Source organism: Aquarana catesbeiana, linkage group LG02 (genome assembly GCF_042186555.1).
Source record: "Aquarana catesbeiana isolate 2022-GZ linkage group LG02, ASM4218655v1, whole genome shotgun sequence".
NCBI classification, from domain to species: domain Eukaryota; kingdom Metazoa; phylum Chordata; class Amphibia; order Anura; family Ranidae; genus Aquarana; species Aquarana catesbeiana.
The window spans coordinates 60,899,237-60,923,562 of record NC_133325.1 but is presented as its reverse complement, the minus strand read 5'-3'; the positions used below and the strand labels follow the sequence as shown (position 1 = coordinate 60,923,562).

The 24,326-nt window shown below is 43.4% G+C and overlaps 1 protein-coding gene across 4 annotated transcripts in view; it reads right to left on the bottom strand.

Annotated features, from left to right (window-relative positions):
- LOC141126913 (N-acetylated-alpha-linked acidic dipeptidase 2-like) overlaps positions 1-24,326 on the bottom strand; it is a 160,632-nt gene that overhangs the window by 3,411 nt on the left and 132,895 nt on the right. For all 4 annotated transcript variants that reach the window (XM_073612969.1, XM_073612970.1, XM_073612973.1 and 1 more), the window contains 5 exons: positions 12,028-12,119; positions 8,256-8,346; positions 7,047-7,311; positions 2,984-3,065; positions 1,633-1,725 (listed from right to left, as the gene is read on the bottom strand). In XM_073612969.1, coding sequence (XP_073469070.1) covers positions 1,633-1,725; positions 2,984-3,065; positions 7,047-7,311; positions 8,256-8,346; positions 12,028-12,119 — 623 coding nt within the window. The remainder of the gene's footprint in view (positions 1-1,632; positions 1,726-2,983; positions 3,066-7,046; positions 7,312-8,255; positions 8,347-12,027; positions 12,120-24,326) is intronic.

The window sequence follows — 24,326 nt, the reverse complement described above, 5'->3', positions numbered from 1 at the left end:
AAAAAAAAAAAAAAAAAAAACCTACATACAGAAAAACCTTGGTTTAAGAGCGTTTTTGTAAGACAAGCAATATGTTTAAAAAAATTTTGACTTGACATACAAGTGAAGTCTTGGTATAAGAGTAGTGTCATGTGACAACTGAGTATAAAAAGAGAGGCCCCTCTAAGTGCAGCAATATGTTTACATTTAATGAAGGTACAACGTTTAGTAACTCACATGGTTGATGATTAAAACAGGCACATCTAAGTATGCAGGCATCCGAGGTAAAGCTGACCACATAGACCATCCTCCACACCGCCATCAACGTCATCCCTTCAATGCTGCGCTCCACGAGTGCTTCAAGCCTCACTTTCAGATCGATCTACTGCAGGGTAGTCTTCCCGTTCATGATTGCAGACTGACAGCGGAGGGAGCCGGTGGTGCGGAGGATGGTCTATGTGGACAGCTTTACCCCGGTTGCCTGCATACTTAGATGTGCCTCTTTTATTCAACCATGTGAGTTGCTAAATGTTGTACCTTCATTAAATGTAACCATATTGCTACACTTAGAGGCGCCTCTCTTCTCTTTTATACTCTGTAGCTGGATTTTACTTCTAATCCCCTTGTGGAGGCTGCCATTTGTGAATGGACATTTTATGGTTACACAACCTATCACATTGCTATCATTATGGACTATAAACTGAAGAACCTATGAATGAATAATTGTGGAATGAATGATTTGAGTTTCCGAAAATAGGGAAAAGAAGCACTACCAATGCCACATCCAAACATATAGGGACAAAGAAGAGGATACTGCTTAAATAGCCAGAAATCGGACTTTTTAGGAATGGAAACAATGGAGAGGTGAAAAAATATGAAAAAATATATTTTTTCACCTCTCCATTGTTTCCATGCCTAAAAAGTCAGATTTCTGTCTACTTAAGCAGTATCCTCTTCTTTGTCCTCATTTGAGTTTCCATTATTTCTTGCGTAAATTTGCTTTGATATACAAGTGCTTTGGATTACAAGCATGTTTCTGGAATGAATTATGCTCGCAATCCAGAGTTTTACTGTACTTACCTAGGTGGATGCAGCATCAGTCCCCTGACACCCCTAAAGTGGGTTACACACTATGCGAAAATCGGAAGAAAAATTCCGTACAAGGCACGATTGTTCGATTTTCATATAGTGTGTACACAACTTTTGACATCTGATTCAGACCTTTCTCGTACATGAACAGAACTAACGATTTTCGTTTCTAGTGTGTACTATTTTCGTTTGAGAAAAATCAGATGATACGAAAGACTGCACATGATCAGAAACAAAACGAAAAAAAAAAAGCCTGGTGGTACGAGAATTTTCGTACATTTCCATCCTTGGTTTTGACTGGGTGTGAAAAGAGGATCGTCCGTCCGATTTTCTTATAATGTGTACTGGGCTAATAATGACAACTGGAGAAATCAAAGACCGCTGATGGCTCATTTTTCGGTCTTCAGAGAGCAGAGAGCCGGTGACTGTCACCGGCAAGTACCAATTGTAAATGACTCAAAAAGAATGAACAGGTGCAGCTTGGTGGTTACATGAAACCAAGATAATGGAAGAATAACCTGAAGATAATGGAAAACATGGCAGTGGGTGGCATTTATTTGGTACCTGTAAAACGGTCGTCCTGGTAGGCCAAGGGGATCAGTGAAAGCTCTCTCTGCAAACATCAACTGGTCATTCAGTATACGAAGAGCAAGTGGGCTGTAATTGAAAAACTGATTAGTAATGTTCACGCCAACCCTGTGCATTGGATTTGATTTAAAGTACAACTAAAGGCTCCTGTACAGAAGTTCATACCCAGTTACTATGTGATGCACAAGTCTCAAAGTAAACAAAAAGCTATCCTTTACTTTCCCTAACTAATTCAAACCCTTTCTGTCACACGCGCTTCGCCTCCCAGGCACTGCAGCTTACAGTGGGAAGGGTTCAGCAGCTGAGACAGTGTTTTCAGTCCAGAAAGCAGTGGGCAGGACTGGGTGTGGCCAGGTGCTGATTGACAACCTACAGGCTTGTGAATCAGCAGTGACCGTGTTGATGGCCACACCCCTGCTGATCATCCCGCTGTCGTGCAATCAGGCACAGCCTACATGACTGCGATAACTTTCTGGAGCAGTGCAGCAGAGTTGTTACCCCATCACAGGAAGCTACATTAGGTGGACTTCACTGGTAGGATGAACAATTATTTATATGGAAAACATGGCATTTAAATGGGAGGCCATAGTTCTACTTAAGGCTAATCTCTAGATAGATACAAAAGGTGGGCAGCACAGTAGCCTAGTGATTAGCACTCCTGCCTTGCAGCACTGGGGTCAAATCCAAACCAGGACCCTACCTGCATAGCATTTACATGTTTTCCCTGTGCTTGAGTGGGTTCTCTCAAGGTACTCCAGGCTCTTCCCACATTCCAAAGACAAGTTGGTTGGGTAACTGGCTCGGTCTTCCTTCCGGGTTTCGTATCATTGGCCGCTTGAATGGGCAGGCCAAGGTGACATCACTCCTGCGCATGCACACGGGACTTACATCACCGCAGCATACAGAGCGAGTCATAAATATGGTCTGAGCTGTGCACGTGCGGCTTAGATCACATTACCTGCTGTCAGGCAGGACGTCCATTTGTGACTCTCCCTCTAGGGTCTCTTATTATAAAAACCCTGACTGTCAGTGTTTTTTTGTAATTCTTCGGTTTACTACGACTTTAGGTGTACCGTCACTGCACAAAATTCATTTTCAGCTAAACAATTTTATTTGAATTTGTATGCCTGACAAATATTTTTTGAAGAACCCAAAACGCACCAAAAAAATATATTGGATCACATTGATGACTAGGTCTGCAATTACTGATATACAAACAGGATCAACATAAAAAAAAAGAGACAGACTGCACTGTATATGTCACTTTTTTTTTTATAAAGCACCACTTGTAGGAATAAATGAAAAAGTATAATAATGTCAAACTTACTTTTTCAGATCAACGTTTTTAATGCGTTGGTGTAGGCCAGCCCCATAATCTGTAAAATTATTAATGGCAGAAAACAAAGGTTCTACAACAAAGAAAAGGTAAATGATTAGAGAAGAGTAAGACTCAAAGTACTAGTTTCTAAGCAGACAGACATTTTTTTTTTTATGAAACATAATGTAGGACATGGTCATATCTGCTCACAAATCCAGACTATGCTTCCCACTTTACATGCAGCACAGAGGAGGTTAGAGGTTTCTGGTTCAGCAGAAAGATGGGTGAGTGGAATGGAATGGGAGAAGGGTAAAGTTGCCCATAGACACCGAAAGGAGGTTGGAAATGCAGGTACAATATGACCGTTCTCTCCTGTCCCAGCAGCCCTACACCTACTAAGGTGCCCATAGACATTAGCTGCCTAAACCATCTGGAGAAGATACTTTTGCTGTATACTTTTGACCCTGATAAAGGGCAACTATTTAAACTCCTGAAAAGGAGTTCAGAAACCGTTTTAAGTCGCATTTAGTTAGTTAACTATACTGCACCCCCAAGCCATCCAAGGTACACACTGACACACCGGTGGTAAGATCTGGTCAGTTTACTAACCTGGAAAATGCAATATAAATTGTTCACTATTGTGACAAACCCAACCGGGATGAGGACTTTTGGAGGGGACTAGGGGCAAGTCTTCTGAGACCAGTCACTTCACTGGCTATATGTAAGGATTTACAAACACTTTAAAGATGACTGCCAGGCTATCAATTTGCACATTTTGTCCTGATTTTGTACATTGAGGACACAACTCAACTATGCAAAACTTATACCAAGAAAAGAGGGAAAAGGGATGATAAAAAAAAAAAAAAATGTCTCACTGCCTGTGATTAGCGGTGTGCAGTGTCGGCTTCCTGGCGGGATCGGGCAGGTGGCACTCCAAACATGCCCGAGCCCATTCCTACTCTTTACCAATGTGGGCCCTTCTAGGCAGAAAGGTAGAGATCACCAGAGTCTGTGGAAGTAGCTACCAAAAAAGGTCCCTATAGTACCAGCTGGTGTCGGCTTCACATTACACCTGCACTGGGGATCCTTCGCCTATCTGTCGCAGGACTTGCCCCCAACCAGTCAACATTGGCCCGACAAACCACCAACCGCTCTACCAGAGTATTAGAATAAGTCTGCACATAACCATTTTTCCAGTACTAGAACATCACTTGTTTGTACAGGTCGGTAGTCCTAAAGTGAGTCCAGCGCGCCCAATAAAATTCTTCCACTTTTTGTGATCTATTTACTGTGAGATACCATTCCCACAAATGCGGGGGGTTGTGTGTCTAACCAGACAATGTAGACACTTCCTGGTAGCATTGATCAAATGGGCTGCCAGGGAATTCTTGTAGGTACATAGTGGATGATCATTCCCATGCAAGAGATACTGGGGTATCACCTAGAGAATGGGCTCATGCACCTTTTGCCAGTAGTCAGATATACAGGGGCAGGTCCACCTGCCTCTGTATATATCCTTGTTCCCAGGCCTCATCTTCTAGTACACAATCCAAGTCCGATTTCCATGCTCGGCAAACCGAACCTTCACCTGGACAGGTCTTTTAGGGGCTTGTCTGGAGCAGATAGCCTCAAACAGCAATAAGGGTCTGCTATATGCTTGTTTCAGGGATGAAGACAAGAAAAGGTCTTACCCGTAAACATGACCAAAACAGGATAGTTGCCTCTTCGAACAGAGTCAATAAAACTGACTTGTACACAAAGGCGCCTGTATGAAAAAAGTGGTGGGCCAGCAGAGTAGTAGTAGGCCATTGGGGTAAGGAACTTACCCAGGGTTAAAAAACTAGGGGGTTCCATCGCATTGGTGTTAAGGGTCACAGGACTGAAAAGATCACACACATCTTAATAGCGGATTGGAAATGTCAAAGGGTCACCGTTAACAGGGAATGTGCACGGATCTTAGTCGTCAAGTGACATGACATAACAAATTCAGTAAAGACATGTTCACAAAAGCCTGCTCCAATCTGACACAGTCTTTGCAGGCCGCATGTACTGACTAGTGTTGGGCGAGCGCAGATCGAGCATAAGATCTGCCGTTTGGCGAACACCCGAATTTGCTGCACAGTGCATTCTAAGCTTTGCCCAACCAGGGCATAGTGAATAGTTGGTTAAAGAGCGCGCCAGGAAGCCGGCAACTGCATCTTTAACAACAGGTCATCAGCTGTCAACGGCTTCCACGCTAAAAAAAAAAAAAAAAACCCCACATTGCAGCCAATAGTAAGATGTTGAAAAAAACGGTGTGGGGCCTCACAAACCATACCAGGACCAGGAAAAAAATGGCGTGGGGTAATTTTTAACATACCTCAGCTGCCAGTCAAAACCCTGTTAACAGCTGCCGGATATATTTATACGCACCTTTGCAGTTGCAGAGCTACGCTTTGTTGCAAAGAAAAAAAAAAAAAGAAGTAGGGCATGTTGCATCTGCCTGGTGATGTTGCCTGCCAACGCACCCAATAGAAGTGAATTGGGCTGTACCACAACCAAGTCTAATGGGCCCAGTTTCATGGTGAACAGCAACTTCAGTATAAAACTCCATCTTCAAAGAGGCGTGCGGGAAGTGGTATATTGTCTGATTGGCTGCTAGCCACGGGCCAGGTGCTGCTGACATCGCAATCCATAGTGGATTGTGAGTCACAAGAATTGCCCGTGTGAAAGGGGCCTTAAGACTGGGTTCACACTGGTACGACAAACGCTCCGACTTTGGTAGCACGTGCGACGTGTATAAATCAATGGTTCTCTATGAGAGCCGTCTTAACTGGTCTGATACAAGTCGGTCCAACTTTGAAAAAGGTTCCTGCACTACTTTGGTCCGACTTTGGTCCTACTTCAGCCCATCAATGGAACCATTAGAGTGGCACAAGTCGCTCCGACTTAGAAAAAGTTTCCTGTACTACTTGGGGGCGACTTCGGAGCGGCTTGCATTGACTTCTATTACAGAAGTAGTTTGCAAGTCACGCTGTACAGGCGATGTTGAAGCCGCCCCAGTGTGAACCAACCGGCACTGAATATCATTGAAGTTGGATCAAAGTCGGATCATCATGCTCTGAGGATCTTGAAAGGGAACTCCACGCCAAATTTGAAAAAAATAAAAGGGTCCCCCCTCCTAGACCATAGTTACATAGTTACATAGAAATGCCTTGCCATCTCCCCGTTCTGCCTTTTTGTGCCACAATCGTGGGCCACCGGCGGATTTAGAGTCCGCGTGCCCCGCTCGTGCGCACCCGCTAGCTGCCAATGAAGTGACGTACCGGGTACGTGGTTTTGCGCACCCATGCCATTCTGCCGACGTATATCGGCGTGAGTCGGTTGGCAAGTGGTTAAAGGGGGCTTCCAGATTCCGAAAAGCTCCGCCTGCAGACCCCGACAACCACCGGCAAGGGTTGTTGGAAAGAGGCCCTCGTTCCCATCAACATGAGGACAAGGTGCTCTGGGGTAGGGGGGCGCAGTTATAGGTGGGGGCAGGGGCCATTTGTTTGCCCCAAAGCACCCACCCCACCCCCTCCATGTTGAGGGCATGTGGCCTGGTATGGTTCAGGAGGGGCACTCACTCTATCCCACCCCCTTTCCTGACCTGCCGGGCTGCGTGCTTGCATAAGAGTCTGGTATGGATTTTGGGGGGACCTCACGCAGTTTTTTGGTATGGTCTTGGAGGGGGAACCCTATGCTTTTTTTTTTTTTATTTGGCGTGGAGTTTCCCCTAAAGATTCTTACCAGACTCAAAGGGCCTGATATTGTTCGGGATCAGTTGGATCCCGTTCATTGAAGTCAGACTTCAAGTCGCAGGGCAAAGTTGGATCCACAGTTGTATGACTGTTGTGTCGTACCAGTGTGAACCCGGCCTAAAAGAGACTTCCAGTATATTGCAACTTAGTCTTTTGCCATAATATTATCTTGCCACAATCTTGTACCTTTACATTTGCTTTAAGACAAGTGAAATTCCCTCAAGGCAAGTTACCCTCATTCTTTTTTGGGGAGCACAAATGTAGTATCCATCTACTAGATTATCTTTACTCACCGAAAGACACACCATAGGTCTTCATTTTCTCTTGCTGTTGCTTAGCCAAGTTAGAGATGCTGTCGGCATAATTTTTCAGCTCCTTGCCATAATCCAGGACATTAAACGGTAGAATGGCGGAGTCGGCGAGCTTGTACACCAGGCTTCCCCTCATCTGGGCTACTGCGAGTTGTTTCTTGAACGTTGGATCATAAAACTGGTTCACCAGCTCAAATGTCTCATATACGGTGTGGTAGACCGGATAGTTGCTGTACTTGTCCGTTTTCTGTAACAGTAAAAAAAAAAAAAAAAAAAAATCAATGATGGGTTTCTATGCACTGCTCATTAGTTTAACTGGTTGCAAACCCTTCCATATACCCTGTGAAGTGAGTGGCATCAGGTGATACACAGATTAAACAAATCCTCCTACATAAGTTTTACCTGTTAATCTGCAGATTTCTTCTCTACAGCTGTTTAAATTGCACTGTTTATACAGCATTTCTGAGCTATAGAAGGCAGGGGGCGGAGATCTGAGGTCATATACTGCACAGCAGGGAGCTGAGTGTAATCTGAGACCTGAATAGACGGAACAGACACCCCTCCCCCTCTACACAGTCTCATAGGGAAACATGCACATCTGAGCCTGTCAATCACCTGCTTTGTGCTGTGGGGGGGGGGGGGGAATTGTAAGGCTTGCTGTGTGTCATTGCAGTACTCCAGAACAGGGCCCAAGACATGATCCAGGGCCCCATGAAAGAATATGAAAACCCGACATTACATATTCCCGATATGTGCCTGCTGTACTTTGAACCCATATGAAACAGTATCCTGTTCTTTGTATTGCTTCCTTTGTGTGAAATCCCTGGTTTTCCTGCCAATCCCTCTGCTGACACCACCCCCACCTTCTCCCTGCAAAGCCTGTCACTGGGAAGTTCTGTGCACTGCAGTTTCTCCTCCCCCAGCTCCCTGAACTTCTTATGCAGCTGAGAACAGAGGGCATATGATCACTTAAAAAAAAAGAGGGGGGGGGGGGAGAGGTCTATGTCCATTTTATATCTATACACAAATGTTTTGTCTTTCATATCTATTTTAATCTGAATGGGTTGTTTCACAAGGTGAGGGTTTACATATACATACGTTCTGGAAGCTGAGAAATAGTTGCACCCTCTGTGGTTGTCTGCACCATAAAACAGGTCCCCTACAAACGTATGCATCTCACAGCCAGCTCACCCTATTTTTTGTGTAGCGTGCTCTTGCAGATGCAATCCCTAAACGCTGGAAATATGCCTCAAAGTCACTGCCGGAGCCAAGCTTGTTTATCCTGCACAGAAGGAAACAAAAAATAAGAGCGTAATATTAAATGAAAGAAGCAGAATGTGGCAGCTAGGAGACAACAGCTCATAATATGCACTGCTTACAGAACATTCTGTACAAGTTCACTCTACTGAACTACAGCAGCAATTTAAAAGTCTGTCTGGGTACAAACACACATATGCAGTCAGTGCTGGGACAAGATCATCCTGTGCCCGGGGCAAAGTGGCTAAATTGCCCCCCCCCCCTTTATTATGTGCAAGCCTTGGAGGAAAAGGGGAAGAGAGCACAGCCCGCACCTCTTTCCAGCTCTATCCTTGGCGTTTCCAGTGCAGGGCTGGCAGAAGTAGTGATGCCGCTGTCACTACTCCTGTCAGCCTTACAGTAGAAGGAACTTGGCGCCCCCCATCCCTACAATACACGCTGCGCCCAGGGCAGCCATCCCTTTTGCCCACCCCTTGTCTCGGCCCTGTATACAGTATATCTCTACAAAACTTGCATTTTCCGTTGTTTTTTATTTTAGAAATTCTGCAAATACAGTACCTCTGAATCTGCCAAAAATCCAGCTCCTATTTTCCTGTACTGAGCTCACAACACAGGACCTCTGCCATCTCTGTTCTCCCCTGGTCCTCCACAGTATCCATATACAGTATGCTGTATATATACACAGCATACTGTATATGGATTTTTTTCCAACTAAAACAATGATGCTGCCACCTTTATTCCCAGAGGTCTTTCGCTACACTGAGTAGTGAATAGGGGTGCAACGGATCGTCATCGATCCGTGACCTGTACGGATCAACCTCCACGGATCGGGACACCCGCGATCCGCGGAGCGCTCTGTGGCCTCGGCCATAGGAAAGGCCGCAGCTTCGGCCTAGCTCCGGAGCGGCGGCCATCTTGGTACACCCGGCGGTCGTTTAGCACGTGATCGACGGAGCGATCACTTGTAACAAACCGGCGTCATGTCATGACACCGGTTCCTCTCTCCCCTCTGTGTACTGATCTGTACAATGAAGGGGAGAGATCGGATGTCAGCAATACCCTGCCAATACTCTGCAATGCCCTGCTGCAATACTCTGCAATGCCCTGCTGCAATGCCCTGCTGCAATACTCTTCCATACCCTGCCAATAGTCTGACAATACCCTGCCAATATACCTTGCCAATATACCTTGCCAATATACCCGCCAATATACCCGCCAATATACCCTGCCAATATACCCTGCCAATATACCCTGCCAATACTCTGCCACACCCTGCCAATAGGGAGATTGTGGATATTACAGTGGGGGAGTTTTTTTTTTTTTTTTGATCCGAACCGTGACTCCTGATCCGAGGAACGATCCGAACCATGAGTTTTTTGATCCGTTGCATCCCTAGTAGTGAAAGGGCTTTTTGTAGATGTAGTCATGGGGACATGGCAACTATGACTAAGTACTGTTAGTGCTCTAAGTGTGAAACGCGTCAGCGTGTTTATCCAATTTTTTTTGCTGTGGCTTGTATCTGTTGGACTTTTTACTAATAATGCTATATTCCGGAGTGCGGCTGTCCAGAACTTCCTTTTTGAGTCATGGGGACGTGCCTAGGGAAATGGGCACTGACATAGGGCACCCTGTTGATCCCCCTTCCCCCTAGCAATTGCCCCTGCAAGAATTCTACAACCCAGGTAGACTACACAGGGAGTAAAGCAATGCCCTGTGTTATAAACACAGTAAGGCATCATGACTGGAGACGGATCCTTCGGGATAGTATGTTAGCTTCAAATAGGGTTAAATGAATGGCAAACAAAGTGGGGTGGTGAGGTGGTGTTATTTTTGGTGGCAGGTTATTGGCAGGAAAAGTAGAAAGGAAGGGGACTTCTGTGTCACATCAAGTCCCATGACTTACTGGTCACTCAGTCTGTACATTTTTCACGAGGGAACAACTCCGCACCCTCCCGCCCTTTGTTTTTTTTAAACAAAAAAACGTCCAGCAACAGACAACGCAAAAGAAAAGTTGACATATCAAAATACGAAAAAAAAAAATATATATATAATTTTATATATATATATATATATATATATATATATATACACATACACACACAATCTCAATATCTCAACAACCACCACCACCTGACCTCTGGAAGATTTACAGTGCCTTGAAAAAAGTATTCATACCCCTTGAAATTCATTGAAGTCCACATTTTGTTATGTTACAACCAAAAGCGTAAATGTATTTTATTGGGCTTTTATGTGATAGACCAACACAAAGTGGCACATAATTGTGAAGTGGAAGGAAAATGATAAATGGTTTTCACATTTTTTTACAAATAAATATCTGAAAAGTGTGGCGTGCATTTGTATTCAGCCTCCTTTACTTTGATACCCCTAACTAAAATCTAGTGAAACCAATTGCCTTCAGAAGTCACCTAATAAGTAAATAGAGTTCATCTGTGTGTAATTCAATCTCTGTATAAATACAGCTGTTCTTTGAAGCCCTCAAAGGTTTGTCAAAGGACCTTAGTGAACAAACAGCATCATGAAGGTCAAGGAACACACCAGACAGGTCAGGGATAAAGTTGTGAAGAAGTTTAAAGCAGGGTTAGGTTAAAAAAAAAAATATCCCAAGCTTTGAACATCTCACGGAGCACTGTTCAATCCATCATCTGAAAATGGAAAGAGTATGGCACAACTGCAAACCTGCAGACATGGCCGTCCACTTAAACTGACAGGTCGGGCAAGGAGAGCATTCATCAGAGAAGAGCCAAGAGGCCCATGGTAACTATGGAGGAGCTGCAGAGATCCACAGCTCAGGTGGGAGAATCTGTCCACAGGACAACTATTAGTTGTGCACTCTACAAATCTGCCCTTTATGGAGGAGTGTCAGAAGAAAGCCATTGTTGAAAGAAAACCATAAGAAGTCCCGTGCAAACATGTGGAAGGTGCTTTTTGGCCTAAAAGCAAAACGCTATGTGTGGTGGAAAACTAACACTGCACATCATCCTGAACACACCATCCCCAAAGTGAAACATAGTGGTGGCAGCATCAAGTTGTGGGGACGCTTTTCTTCAGCAGGGACAGGGAAGCTGGTCAGAGTTGATGGGAAGATGGATGGAGCCAAATACAGGCGATCTTAGAATAAAACCTGTTAGAGTCTGCAAAAGACTTGAGACTGGGACGGAGGTTCACCTTCCAGCAGGACAACAACCCTAAACATACAGCCAGAGCTTCAAAGCTTAGATCAAAGCATATTCATGTGTTAAAATGACCCAGTCGAAAATCCGATTGAGAATCTGTGGCAAGACCTGAAAATTGCTGTTCACAGACGCTCTCCATCCAATCTGACAGAGCTTGAGCTATTCTGCAAAGAATGGGCAAAAATTTCACTCTAGATGTGCAAAGCTGGTAGAGACATCTCCAAAAAGACTTGCAGCTGTAATTGTAGCAAAAGGTGGCTCTACAAAGTATTGACTCAGGGGGGCTGAATAGAAATGCACGCCACACTTTTCCGATATTTATAAAAACGAATTGAAAACCATTTATCATTGTACCACTTTGTGTTGGACGATCACATAAAATCGCAATAAAAATTAAAACTTAATAAAAACATTTATGTTTTTGGTTGTAACATGACAAAATGTGGAAAATTTCAAGGGGCATGAATACTTTTTCAAGGCACTGTATTATGCTAATGACCATGGCACTTTACCTTGGCAGCTCTGCACTCTGTATCGAAGGATCTTTTTTGAGCCAGCTTTCATACAAGGTTTTGCCCTCAAAACCTTCATCTGGACTGGATATCTGGAAAAGACAAATGTGCAATTAAGACAACATTTCCGTGGAACTCCAGCCAAGGCATTTTTCTTCTGGATGTAATGAGCAAGGGTTAGGACTTGTGTTGCTTTAATTATTGGTATTTTCTACCCACGTTGGCCAAGTCCAGCCAATGAATGGTCCAACCAAAACAGATTATCTCTCTCCTGTGAGCTGCAGAATATCTACCTCCCTAGACATGTTCTGTAAATTTAATTGCATGACCCCTCCCCTGGAGATACGGACAGGTTTGCAGTCCATATCACGGTACCAATGACTCCCTCCATAAATACAGTGGGGAGTGATGTACCCATCCAGTGGGGAAGTGTTATTGTTGCAGATTACCAGGTGAAAATAAAGGAAAATAAGCCTGAAAAAAAATGTATGTAGTTGAATCTAAGGACCAGTAAGCTCCAATATATTACATTTTGGGTTTAAATTTAATCTACTACTAGGTTGCTTAAGTCGTCTGCAAGTTCATGGTTCAAAGCCCTCTCCATCCCCAGCTGTGACAAACTGCTCCAACTTATGCCAAATACCAGTGTCACTTGATTATTCTTGATCATTTTCATCATCTTACAATGGCCAAACTTTTGGGACTGCAGGGCTCTTTATAAAGCCTTGCCCTAAAATTGGTTCTGTGGGGTTCCAAAAATTGGCAGTCGTACAGTGAAGACAATGCTGCTTTAGTAGATTGATTCTACAGTCAAAAAGGGTGCAACCAAAGATGAAAATAGTGTTGCACGTTGGCTTGTCCCATCTCGTTACCTACATATAATTTATATCAGTGGTCTCCAAACTGTGGCCAATGTGCCAAATGACCCTTTTTTAGGGAACTGTTCCTCCGACTGATTTAGGGCACTTTCTCACACTGACAAATGACGAGACACCATTCCTCCCACCGACGCCAACGATGAGGCACCATTCCTCCCACCGACGCCAACGATGGGGCACCATCCCTCCCACCGACACCAACGATGGGGCATCATTCCTTCTACCGATGCCAATGATGGAGCACCATTCCTCCCATCGAACGCCAACGATGGGTCACCATTCCTCCCACCGACGCCGATGGGGCACCATTCCTCCCACTGGCGCCAACAATGGGGCACCACTCCTCCCACCAACGCCAACGATGGGGCACCATTCCGTCCACCGACACCAATGGTGGGGCACTATGCCTTCCACTGACACCGACAAAAGGGCACTATTCCTCCTCCTACTGACCACATAATCTTTTTTTACTCCAACCGAACACAAAGTCTAAGACATTGTTCACTCCTACTGACGTTGGGGTATTTTCTACCCAGTGGCCACAGTCCAGACCCCCTAAAGTCTGAAGGACAGTAAATTGTCTCTTTGCTTTTTTTCAATGTTTAGAGACTCTTAAATTATAGCATGCTTCAAATACACTCCATTCTCTATATCAGGGCTCGACAAACCCCGGGCGCCAGGTCGCATTTGCGACTAGAATTAGCGACCTGGCGCCTGGGGCGGCACAGCTGGGGTATCCTGTGTCCGTTCGACACCCCCCCCCCCCCTCCCGGCGCGATCGCGTTGGGCCGCGCCGGTAATTGAGGCCCCGGCTTTGCGGCCTACTGCAGTCCTATGGTTCCTTCTGCAATCGGGTGCCCTCTGGTGGTGGCCGTTGGTATGACAAGACATCCACCAATGCTAATGGAGCTTTCCCTACCTGTTTTCACTGCCTGCTCATCTCCTTCCCTTTACTTAGAACCCCAAAACATTATATATATTTTTTATTCTAACACCCTAGAGAATAAAATGGCGGTCATTGCAATACTTTCTGTCACACCGTATTTGCGCAGCGGACTTACAAGCGCACTTTTTTGGGAAAAAATACTTTTTTTAATTAAAAAATAAGAAAACAGTAAAGTTAGCCCAATTTTTTTTATATTGTGAAAGATAATGTTACGCCGAGTAAATTGATTCCCAACATGTCACGCTTCAAAATTTCGTCCGCTCGTGGAATGGCGACAAACGTTTACCCTTTAAAATCTCCATAGGCGACGTTTAAAAAATTCTACAGGTTGCATGTTTTGAGTTACAGAGGAGGTCTAGGACTAGAATTATTGCTCTCGCTCTAACGATCGTGGCGATACCTCACATGTGTGGTTTGAACACCGCTTTCATATGCGGGCGCTACTCGCATATGCGTTCGCTTCTGCAAGCGAGCTCGGCGGGACGGGGCGCGTTTAAAAAAAATTATTTTTTCTCTTATATATTTTACTTTTTATTTATTTTTTTTTTTTTTTAAACAGTGTAAAAATAAAAGTGTCACTTTTATTTCTATTACAAGGGATGGGGCACATTTAATTTTTTTTTTTTTTATTATTATTTTTTCATTTTAACGTTTATTTTTTCACTGTTCTTTTAGAAAAAAAAGAAAGGTCACTTTTATTCCTATTACAAGGAATGTAAAAATCACTTGTAATAGAAAAAAAGCATGACAGGACCTCTTAAATATGAGATCTGGGGTCAAAAAGACCTCAGATCTCATATTTACACTAAAATGCATTAAAAAAGAAAAAAAAAAAATGCCTGCCGCCGATAAAAGTGATCTCGCTGCGAATCTACTACAGAGACCACTTTTATCTGAAAGAGAACCGCCGGCTCTTGAAGAAGATACTGGGGTTATGGTAGCTAGCTGCTACCATAACAACGGTATTTCTCTTCAAAGACAGGACGTATATAGTCGTCCTGCGGGAAGGAAGTGGTTAATTAAAATGAATTTATTATTTGTCATCTCCCTGCTTGGCCCCTTTCACACGGGCTGTCTGATCAGGTTCGCCTGTCAGTTTTTCAGGCGGACCTGATTGGACCCTTAGCGGGGATATGGCGGTCTTGTGTCCCTGCATGGCAGGAAATAAAAGCAGTCACATTCGTTCTAGTCGTCTCTGTGTAAATTTAAGATAGCTTTATTTTCAATATAAAAATTAACCATTGTCGGTCGTTTAAAAAAAAAAAAAAAAAAACCTGGCTCCTAACTTTTTTAGCTGGCTCCTAGATTCCAAGCAAATTTGTCAAGCCCTGCTCTATATATTCATACTATATGTACTGTAGGCCAGCATGGGGCCTTTATGACACAGCAAAAGAAACCTACTAACCGGCATGGAAACAAAGGGGGCTGTAATCACTTTGTATGTTAAGAGTATTAAGGCAAGAATATATAAGCCAAAAGGTTATGGTAAACCAAAAGGAACCACAATGATTACCAATAAGCACCCATCAATGGGAATCTTTAATCCTGCAGAGTGGAATGGGGCAGATACCTCCAGATACTGCAGGATCAGAAATCATTGTTTGTACAAGCACAGCCCCAATAGGACTGGTGTGGGTGAGTGGCCTTGAATGCACACCGTTTGGGGTCATACACCTGCACCCACACACCTGTCAAATTCCAACCTGCGACTGTTTGTACATCTGCTCTGTCCCCATAGTGTAGCATAGGCTGACTGCACACCGCTTCAGCCCCATATACACACCTCAACACAAATTCACACACAGAGCTTTATTTATTAACCAATACAGTTTTAGCTTTTAGATTTACTATGAATTGTGTTTTTGCATCCACCAATAATTATTTTTGTGTATTTTTAGCAAAAACCAGGAGCACACTAGACATGTGCACTGCCAAAAAATGTGTTTTCGTTTCATTTGTTTATTTTTCTTTTCGTTTTTCGGGTCATTCGATATGATCGCAATTCGTACATTCATAAATTCGTACATTCGCACATTTGTATATTCGTAAATTCATAAATTTGTACATTAGGAAATTCGTACATTTTTAAATTCATACATTCGTAAATATATAAATTCGGAAATTAGAAAATTCGTATATTCGTACATTTGTAAATTAGAAAATTCGGAAATTTGTAAATTCGAAATTTGAAAATCCAAAAACCCGAAAATCGGAAATAGTAACTAACTATTAAATTATAGGTATTGTAATTTCCTTTCAAATTTGTCTGTTAGTGAACGTAACAAATACGAATTTATCCGAAGTTACGAATTATCCGAAATAACGAATGCTGCATCTAAACAGACGGAACAGAACAAATTAATAATACATAATAATAAAACGTTTTTATTATTATTATTTATTATTATTAATTCATTACGTTCCATTCATTTGGATACGCCATTTGTTATTTCGGATAATTCGTAACTTCGGATAAATTTGTATGTGTTACGTTCACTAACAGCCAAATTTGAAAGGAAATTACAATACCTATAACTTAATAGTTAGTAATAGTTAAGTTATTATTAGTTAATTATTATTTAAGATTTCCAAATTTACGAATTCACGATTGTACGCATTTACGAATGCACAAATTTACGAATGTACGTATGTACGAATGCACGCATTTACTTGATTAACTTGACCTCCAGAAGATTTATCCCCCTTTATGACCAGGCATTTTTTTTTGATCCGGCACCAAAACACTGTACCCAAAAAAAAATTATATATTTTTTCCCACAAATATAGCTTTTTTTGGTGGTATTTGATCACCACTGCAGTTTTTATTTTTTGCGCTATAAACAAAAAAAGATATATAGGAGATATACAATATTTTTTTACTTTCTGCTATAAAACATATCCAATAAAAAAAAAAAAAAATCAAAATTTTCTATTTTTGGTAAAAATATCCCAGTAAGCGTATATTGATGGGTTTTCACAAAAGTTACAGCGTCTACAAACTATGGGATATATACTGGAATTTTTATTAATTTTTTTTTTTTTTAGTCTAGTAATGGCGGCGATCAGCTATGGGTCTGCGATATTGCAGCAGTTGGAAACTGACACTTTTGACACACTGTGGGAACCAGTGACACTAATTCAGTGATCAGTGCTAAAAATTTACACCGTCACTGTACTAATGGTACTGGCTGGGAAGGGGTTAAACATCTAGTGCGATCAAAGGGTTAACTGTGCCTAGCCAGTGTTTTACTGTATTGGGTGTGCTGCTTTTTCTAAGGGAAGTGATGGATTTTTATTCCCTGCTTTGCAGAATGGAGATCTTTTCCCCCCTGGCAGAATGAAGATCTGCCTTGTTTACATAGGCAGATCTCCATTCTGTGTCTCTGCCTGACAATCGGCAGGTGTCGGTGGTCCTTCAGTGCCCGGCACCCGCAGATCAGCTTCTGCTGTGAGTTATTATATATATATATATATATATATTATATATATATATATATATATATATATATATATATATATATATATATATATATATATATATATATATATGTGATTCTGCACAAGTGGATCGCCCTGTAGCAGTAAATCTGCTATAGGGCGATCATTAGCCACTTCAATACCAGGCACTTAGACACCTTCCTGCCCAGGCCAATTTTCAGCTTTCAGCGCTGTCGCAATTTGAATGACAATTGCACAGTCATGCTACACTGTACCCAAACAATTTTTTTATCATTTAGAGATTTTTTTATCATTTTTTTATCAAATAGAGCTTTCTTTTGGTGGTATTTGATCACCTCTGCGGTTTTTATTTTTTGCGCAACAAATAAAAAAAGACCGAAAATTTAGAAAAAAAACAAGTTTTTCTTTGTTTCTGTTAAAACTTTTTGTAAATAATTACGTTTTCTTCTTCAATGACAGGCACTGATATGGCTGCACTGACGGGCACTGATACGGCGGCACTGATGGGCAACGATGAGGTGGCACTGATGAGGTGGCACTGACAGGCACTGATGACGGGCACTGATAGGCGGCACTGATGGGCACTGATAGGTGGCACCGATGGGCACTCATAGGCGGCACCGATGGGCACTCATAGGTGGCATTGATGGGCACTCATAGGTGGCATTGATGGTTACTTATGGGTGGCACTGATAGTTGGCACATATGTGCACGGATGGGCACTGATAGGTGGGCACTGATGGGCACGGATGGGCACTGACAGGTGGCACCGATGGACACTGATGGGTGGCACTGATGACACTGGTTGTTTGCAGTGATGCCCCTAAGGGTGGCATTGCTGGGCATCACTGCAACATAATGGTGCCAATCAGTGCCCATTTGTGGGCACTGATTGGCACAGATTGGGCACACTGGGCACATGTGGATGGCCATGGGGTACATACCTGGCCATCCACATGTTGCCCCTTCCCTGGTGGTCCTAGTGGCGATCCCTGGTGGTCCAGTGTGGTGATCTGAGGGGGGGGCTGCGCTGATAAACAATCAGCACAGACCCCCCCTGCCAGGAGAGCCACCGATCGGCTCTCCTCTACTCGCGTCTGTCAGACGCGAGTGAGGAAGAGCCGATCAACGGCTCTTCCTATTGACAGCGTGATCAGCCGTGATTGGACATGGCTGATCATGTGGTAAAGAGCCTCCGCCGTGTAGAGGTGTGTCATACTGACACATCAATCCACCGATCGCCGCGATGCGTGCCCCCGCGGGCGCGCGGCGGCATGTTATCCTGCTGGACGTCATATGACGCTCAGTCAGGATAACTGAACCACTTCCCTGACGTCAATCCGCTATAGGGAGGGTGGGAAGTGGTTAACTGGTTAATTTCCATTTCAACAAATACTAACTCGCCATGCCTAAGTGTAGGATAAGACCAAGCCCAGAGAACCCAAAATTTCATTTTAGGATTTCAGAAAAATGGATTCACTTTGGGGGAGATTTACAAAAAACTGGAGCACACAGAGTCTGGTGAAGCAGTGCACAGTAAACAATCAGCTTCTAACTTCAGCTTGTTCAATTAGGCTCTGGCAATAAAACCTAGAAGCTGAGTGGTTTAGATATATGTGGTTTGTTGTGCTCGGAATTTAAAATCGGACAAATTTTTTATTATTCGGAAATGCAGATGTATCTGAATTTCCAAATTACAATAGTAACAAATTTAAACAAATCCGAAATAACGGATCAAAAATTTCAGGTGACATTCGAATAGTTTTCTATTCAAATTCAAATTTCCGAAGAGAATAAAATAGAATAGAAATTAAATGAATAGATTAGAAGAGATTATAAGAGTAAAACAGAACACAAAATAAAATAGAAAATAGAAAAAAAAGGACAGAATAGAACATAAAAGAATAGAGTAGAACAGAAAAAAATTGAATAGTGAATAAAAGAACATAATAAAAAATAAAGGAATAGAATAAAAAATAGAAGGAATATAACCATCTTCTGAAATTCAAATTTTAAATAGAATAGAAGAATTTAATATAACAATTTTACAAAATTCTAATTTAGAATAGAATACATTTGAATTTCTAATCAAATAGAAAAGAATAGAACATAATAAAAAAGAAAACTGAATAAAAAATTAAAAAATAGAATAGAAAAACAATAGAATAGAATGAATATAACCATCTTCCAAAAGTCGAATAGAATAAATTAGATTTTGAATGGAACACATTCAACACATCAGATTTGAACACATTTTTCCATTCTGCACAGGTCTAGATTGTTACTTTGCACGGCTGTACCAGATTCTGTGTGCTCCAGTTTTAGTAAATCTCCCCGATTGTTTTCTGCAATGTAGGAATTAAAACCAGGTGTGACAGCAGGGAATGTTTCCCATTAAAATAATTGATCTAAAAAAAGGATTTTTCCCATCTTGCATGCGCTCGTACACTGAATACATCTGAATGGGCACCCACCCTCTTCCTGCGATTTCTTCCATCAAATCTGATCTGTGTGACTAACCATGACGGGTCGGGAGTGTGGCTCGGAAGATAACGGAAGAGCTTTCACTATACGGCACAATGGACAAGGCTTCTCTGCTCATTGGATGATAGGGCAGGCGGCTCTGTGCTCTGTGACGCTTCCTTCCATAAGAAAACGAATTGGAAGATAAAACGACCATGGTTCTTATTTCTGGCTGCAAATAGGGACTACATCTGGTTCTGAAATCTGAAGCCCTTTACAGATGAACAACAATGCTCAGAATGCTGGCTATACACCACTAGATTTTAGAACAAAAACTCCTACGATCATTCTCCATAAATTCAATGGCTTGACAGTGGTCCTCAAAAGTCCTTCAAAATTCCCTATGCTTTTATCATTTGATTTAGGAACAAACAGACTTTACCGAATGAAAAGCAACATTTGCTGTTAGAAGTCTGAAAAACATTTTCCATCTTGTTCCTTTAAAATGTTCGTCACTGTGGTTGAAAAAAAAAAAAAGTCGATCGGAACCCCACGAACAAATGTTCCTAAGCCCCACCATTCACGCCGGTGTGATCTGTCATGCGATTTTACAGTTCCAAATCTCATGACAAGTCGCAGCCCATTGTCGGCACTGGAACCCTTTAAAATTGCCGCAACTCAAGCCGCAGCAACTGAAAAAGGTTTCTGCACTACCATTTGCTGATTTATGTTAACCCCTTGCCTATTGGCCACTTTTACCCCATCCTGCCCGGGCCAATTTTCAGCTTTCAGCGGTGTCACACTTTGAAGGAGAATTGCGCGGTTATGCAACACTGTACCCATATGACTCTTTTTAGCATTTTCACACAAATAGAGCTTTTTAGTGCTATTTAACCACTGGCTTACCTGGCCAAATCTGACATAGATACCCGACATGTCACGCTTCAAAAATTGCATATGCTCGTGGAATGGCGCCAAACTTCGGTACCTAAAAATCCCCATAGGCGACGCTTTACATTTTTTTTTACAGGTTACATGTTTTGAGATTCAGCGGAGGTCTAGTGCTAGAATTATTGCTCTCGCACCAACGTTCGTGGTGATACCTCACATGTGTGGTTTGAAAGCAGTTAACATGTGGGCACAACTTACATATGCGTTTGCTTCTGCAAGCAAACAGGCGGGAAGAGGCGCACTTTACTTTAATATTTTTTTATTGTTAATTTCACTTTATTTTTCTAGTTTGATGCTTTTATATACAATTTTTTTTATCACTTTTATTCCTATTACAAGGAATGTAAACATCCCTTGTAATAGGAATAGTGCATGACAGGTCCTCTTTACATTGATATCTGGGGTTAATAAGGAGGAGGAGGAAGGAGAGAGGAGGGAGGAGAGAGGAGAGAGAGGAGAGGGGAGCAGGAGGGAGGAGGAGTGAGGAGGGAGAGAGGAAGGAGAGAGGGAGGAAGGAGAGAGAGAGGAAGGAGAGAGAGAGGAAGGAGGGAGGGGAGGGAAGGAGGAGGGAGGAGGGAGGAGAGAGGAGAGAGAGGAGAGGGGAAGAGGAGGGAGGAGGGAGAGAGGAGAGAGAGAGAGAGAGAGAGAGAGGAAGGAGAGAGGGAGAGAGGGGAGGGAGAGAGGGAGAGAGGGGAGGGAGGGAGGGAGGGAGGAGGGAGGGGAAAGGAGAGGGGAGGGAAGGAGGAGGAGGGATAAGGAGGGAGGAGGAGGGAGGGGAGAGGAGAGGGGGAGAGGATAGGGGAGGAGGAGGGAGATAGGAAGGAGGGAGGGAGAGAGGAAGGAAGGAGGAGGCGGTGGCATTTTTTCAAATGCAGAGGCCGAGCGTGACATCATAACATCGCGCCCGGCCACCGAACGATCATAGAGACTTCGGAGACCATCTGGCCTGCTGGACATCTCTAAAGTCAACATCCGCCGCCGATCGGTTCCTTCTCTGGGAGAAGCACCAGAGGGCGGGGGGAGACGTCCCCTTCCGCCGCCTATAAGAACAATCAAGCGGCTGAACAGCGGCTATGATTGTTCTTACGGTGCACAGAATCGCTGGCTGAAAAAAAGATGATGATATCTGAATGAGACCTGTAACTGCAGGCATCATTAAGATACCACCGCTCAAACCCGACAACGTCATATGACGTTGGGCGGGCGGGAAGCTGGGCTTTTTAGTTTTTGCTAAATAAACGAATAAAGACCGAAAGTTTTGAAGAAAAAAACAAAAAACAAAACCATTTTGCAAGCCGGTAATTTTTTGTCCTTCACTGATGTGTGCTGAGGAGGGGCACTGCTAGGCTACAATGATGGGCGGTACAGGTGGGCGACACTGGTAATCAGGACACCGATAGTCAGTTTACAGCTGATTATTGGCTCTCTTCTCCTCATGCTGTCAGCATGAGGAATGGAATGCCGATAACTGACTTCTGTTTACATCTGTGATCAGCTGTGATTGGACACAGCTGATCGCATGGTTGAGGCTACTTTCACACTGGAGCGTTGCGGGCGTTGGCAGTAAAGCAGCACCATATTTAGCGGCGCTTTACCGTCGTTTTAGCGGCACTATTCAGCTACTAGCGGGGTGGTTTTTTACCCCCGCTAGGGACCGAAAAAGGGTTAAAACAGCCCGCAAAGCGCCGCTGCAGCAGAGCTTTGCCGGCGGGTATGTAGCGCTGCCCTATTGTTTTCAATGGGAAGGGGCGCTTTAGGAGCGGTAAATACACCACTCCTACAGCACTCCAAAGATGCAGCCTGCAGGACTTTTTTTAACGTTCTGCAAGCGCACCGCTCCAGTCTGAAAGCTGTTTCAGGGCGCTTTGCTGGTGCTATTTTTAGCGCTGTAGCGCCTGCAAAGCACCCCAGTGTGAAAGGGGCCTTAGAGCTGCTGATTGGCTCTTCACTTCAATCTGTGGTCAGCAGTGTCCTCTGGACACTACTAGATATAACCCCTGTCAGGTTTTTTGTCATCTGTGTCCTATTGGGGAGCCGTCCCTACACTTCCTGTCCCATAGCCACAACAGGAAGGAAGAGGAAATCCCTATCATGTTAGGAAATCCCTGGTTGCCAACGTGTAGACTGAAAAAGTGATACTACTTAAAACTTATACAAATACAAAATGCAAATACAGATAGAGTTCCAGATGGACCAAAATTACATGTAGTACTTTGTCCCCTTTTTTTTCTAGATGCCCCATATTGCTGGTTGCAATGACAGACCACATCCCCTTTCATCTCGACGAATGGATAAGAGATGTTTAGCTTGTTAGCGAGCGCTTGTTTCCTGCTCCCAACACTTGCCCAAGACAAACGACGGCATGAGGCATGCAGAGGGAGTTGAGGCCAGAATGCTAGCATTGGGCAGTTACGTAAATTATGATTATTAATAACAAACTAAAACATAATTATATGTATTATTGTTGATAAAAATAAAAACTATTATATATATATATATATATATATATATATATATATCATCAAAAATGTTTTTTTGCATTGGAAACGCGGCAAAAATGTGAGAAAAACGCATATGGGTTGTCACCAGGTTTTTGCATTGGAGCAGTAGCCTTAAATCAGCTAACTCCGTTCAAGGTGTATTGTGACGTGTCCCAGATGATTGCCGAGAGGGAGGGGGGAGAGGTGAACTTGATTCCAGCGCAGCAGTGCGCCAGGAGGAAGTGGAAGTTGGGTGCCTCTAAAAAGAGGGTTTCCGCTCCCCTCCAAAAAATTGACATGCCAAATGTGGCATGTCAGGGGTCACCTTCCCTTAAAGCGGAAAGTTCCATTTTTGGGTGTAACTCCGCTTTAAGCCCATGTTCACATTGGGCCGATTTGGCATGTGATTTGACACGTCAAATCGGCGGCTATTGCCAGCAATGGCACTGTCATTCCCAAAAGTAGTTCCTGTGCTACTTTTGGCGACTTTGGGGTGGCGATTTGAATAGACATCTGTGCAGGAACCCGCACAGATCTCTGTCAAATCGCCTCCAAAGTCAGACTGCATTGCCGGTTTGAAATCTTGCGAAATCAGCTGAACGATTTCAAATCCGCCCCAATGTGAACCTTAGCCCAGCTTCACATTGGAGCAACAAGTCAAATCGCAGGACAAGTCGCAGCCCTATTGCCGGCAATGACACAGTTCCAATCGGTGCAATGCCGTCGTTGCGGCGCCGCACCGATTTGCAAAAGTAGTTCCTGCACTATTTTTCGCAATTGAGTGCGACTTCAACAGTAATCTGCGCATGAAGCTGCACAGATGTCTTTCGAGTCACACCTGAAGTCAGCACTGACATGCGACTTTGAAATCGTGAGATTTCAGATGAAGACGCACAATTTCAAAGCCACGTTTCAATGTGAACAAGGGCTTACAAAGCACTCACAGCCTCCATAGAAAAGCCTGTGTCCTGCCAGCATGTTGCAGCAAAGCCCCCCATTGATCTCTATGGGGGGAAGCAGTGGTCTCTCTGCAGAAGGCCAACACCCCCCTTCCTATGGAGAGCAGCCAAGAAATTTATAACTAAAGCTGACCAATTATCATAATTTGGTCTCAAATTTGTC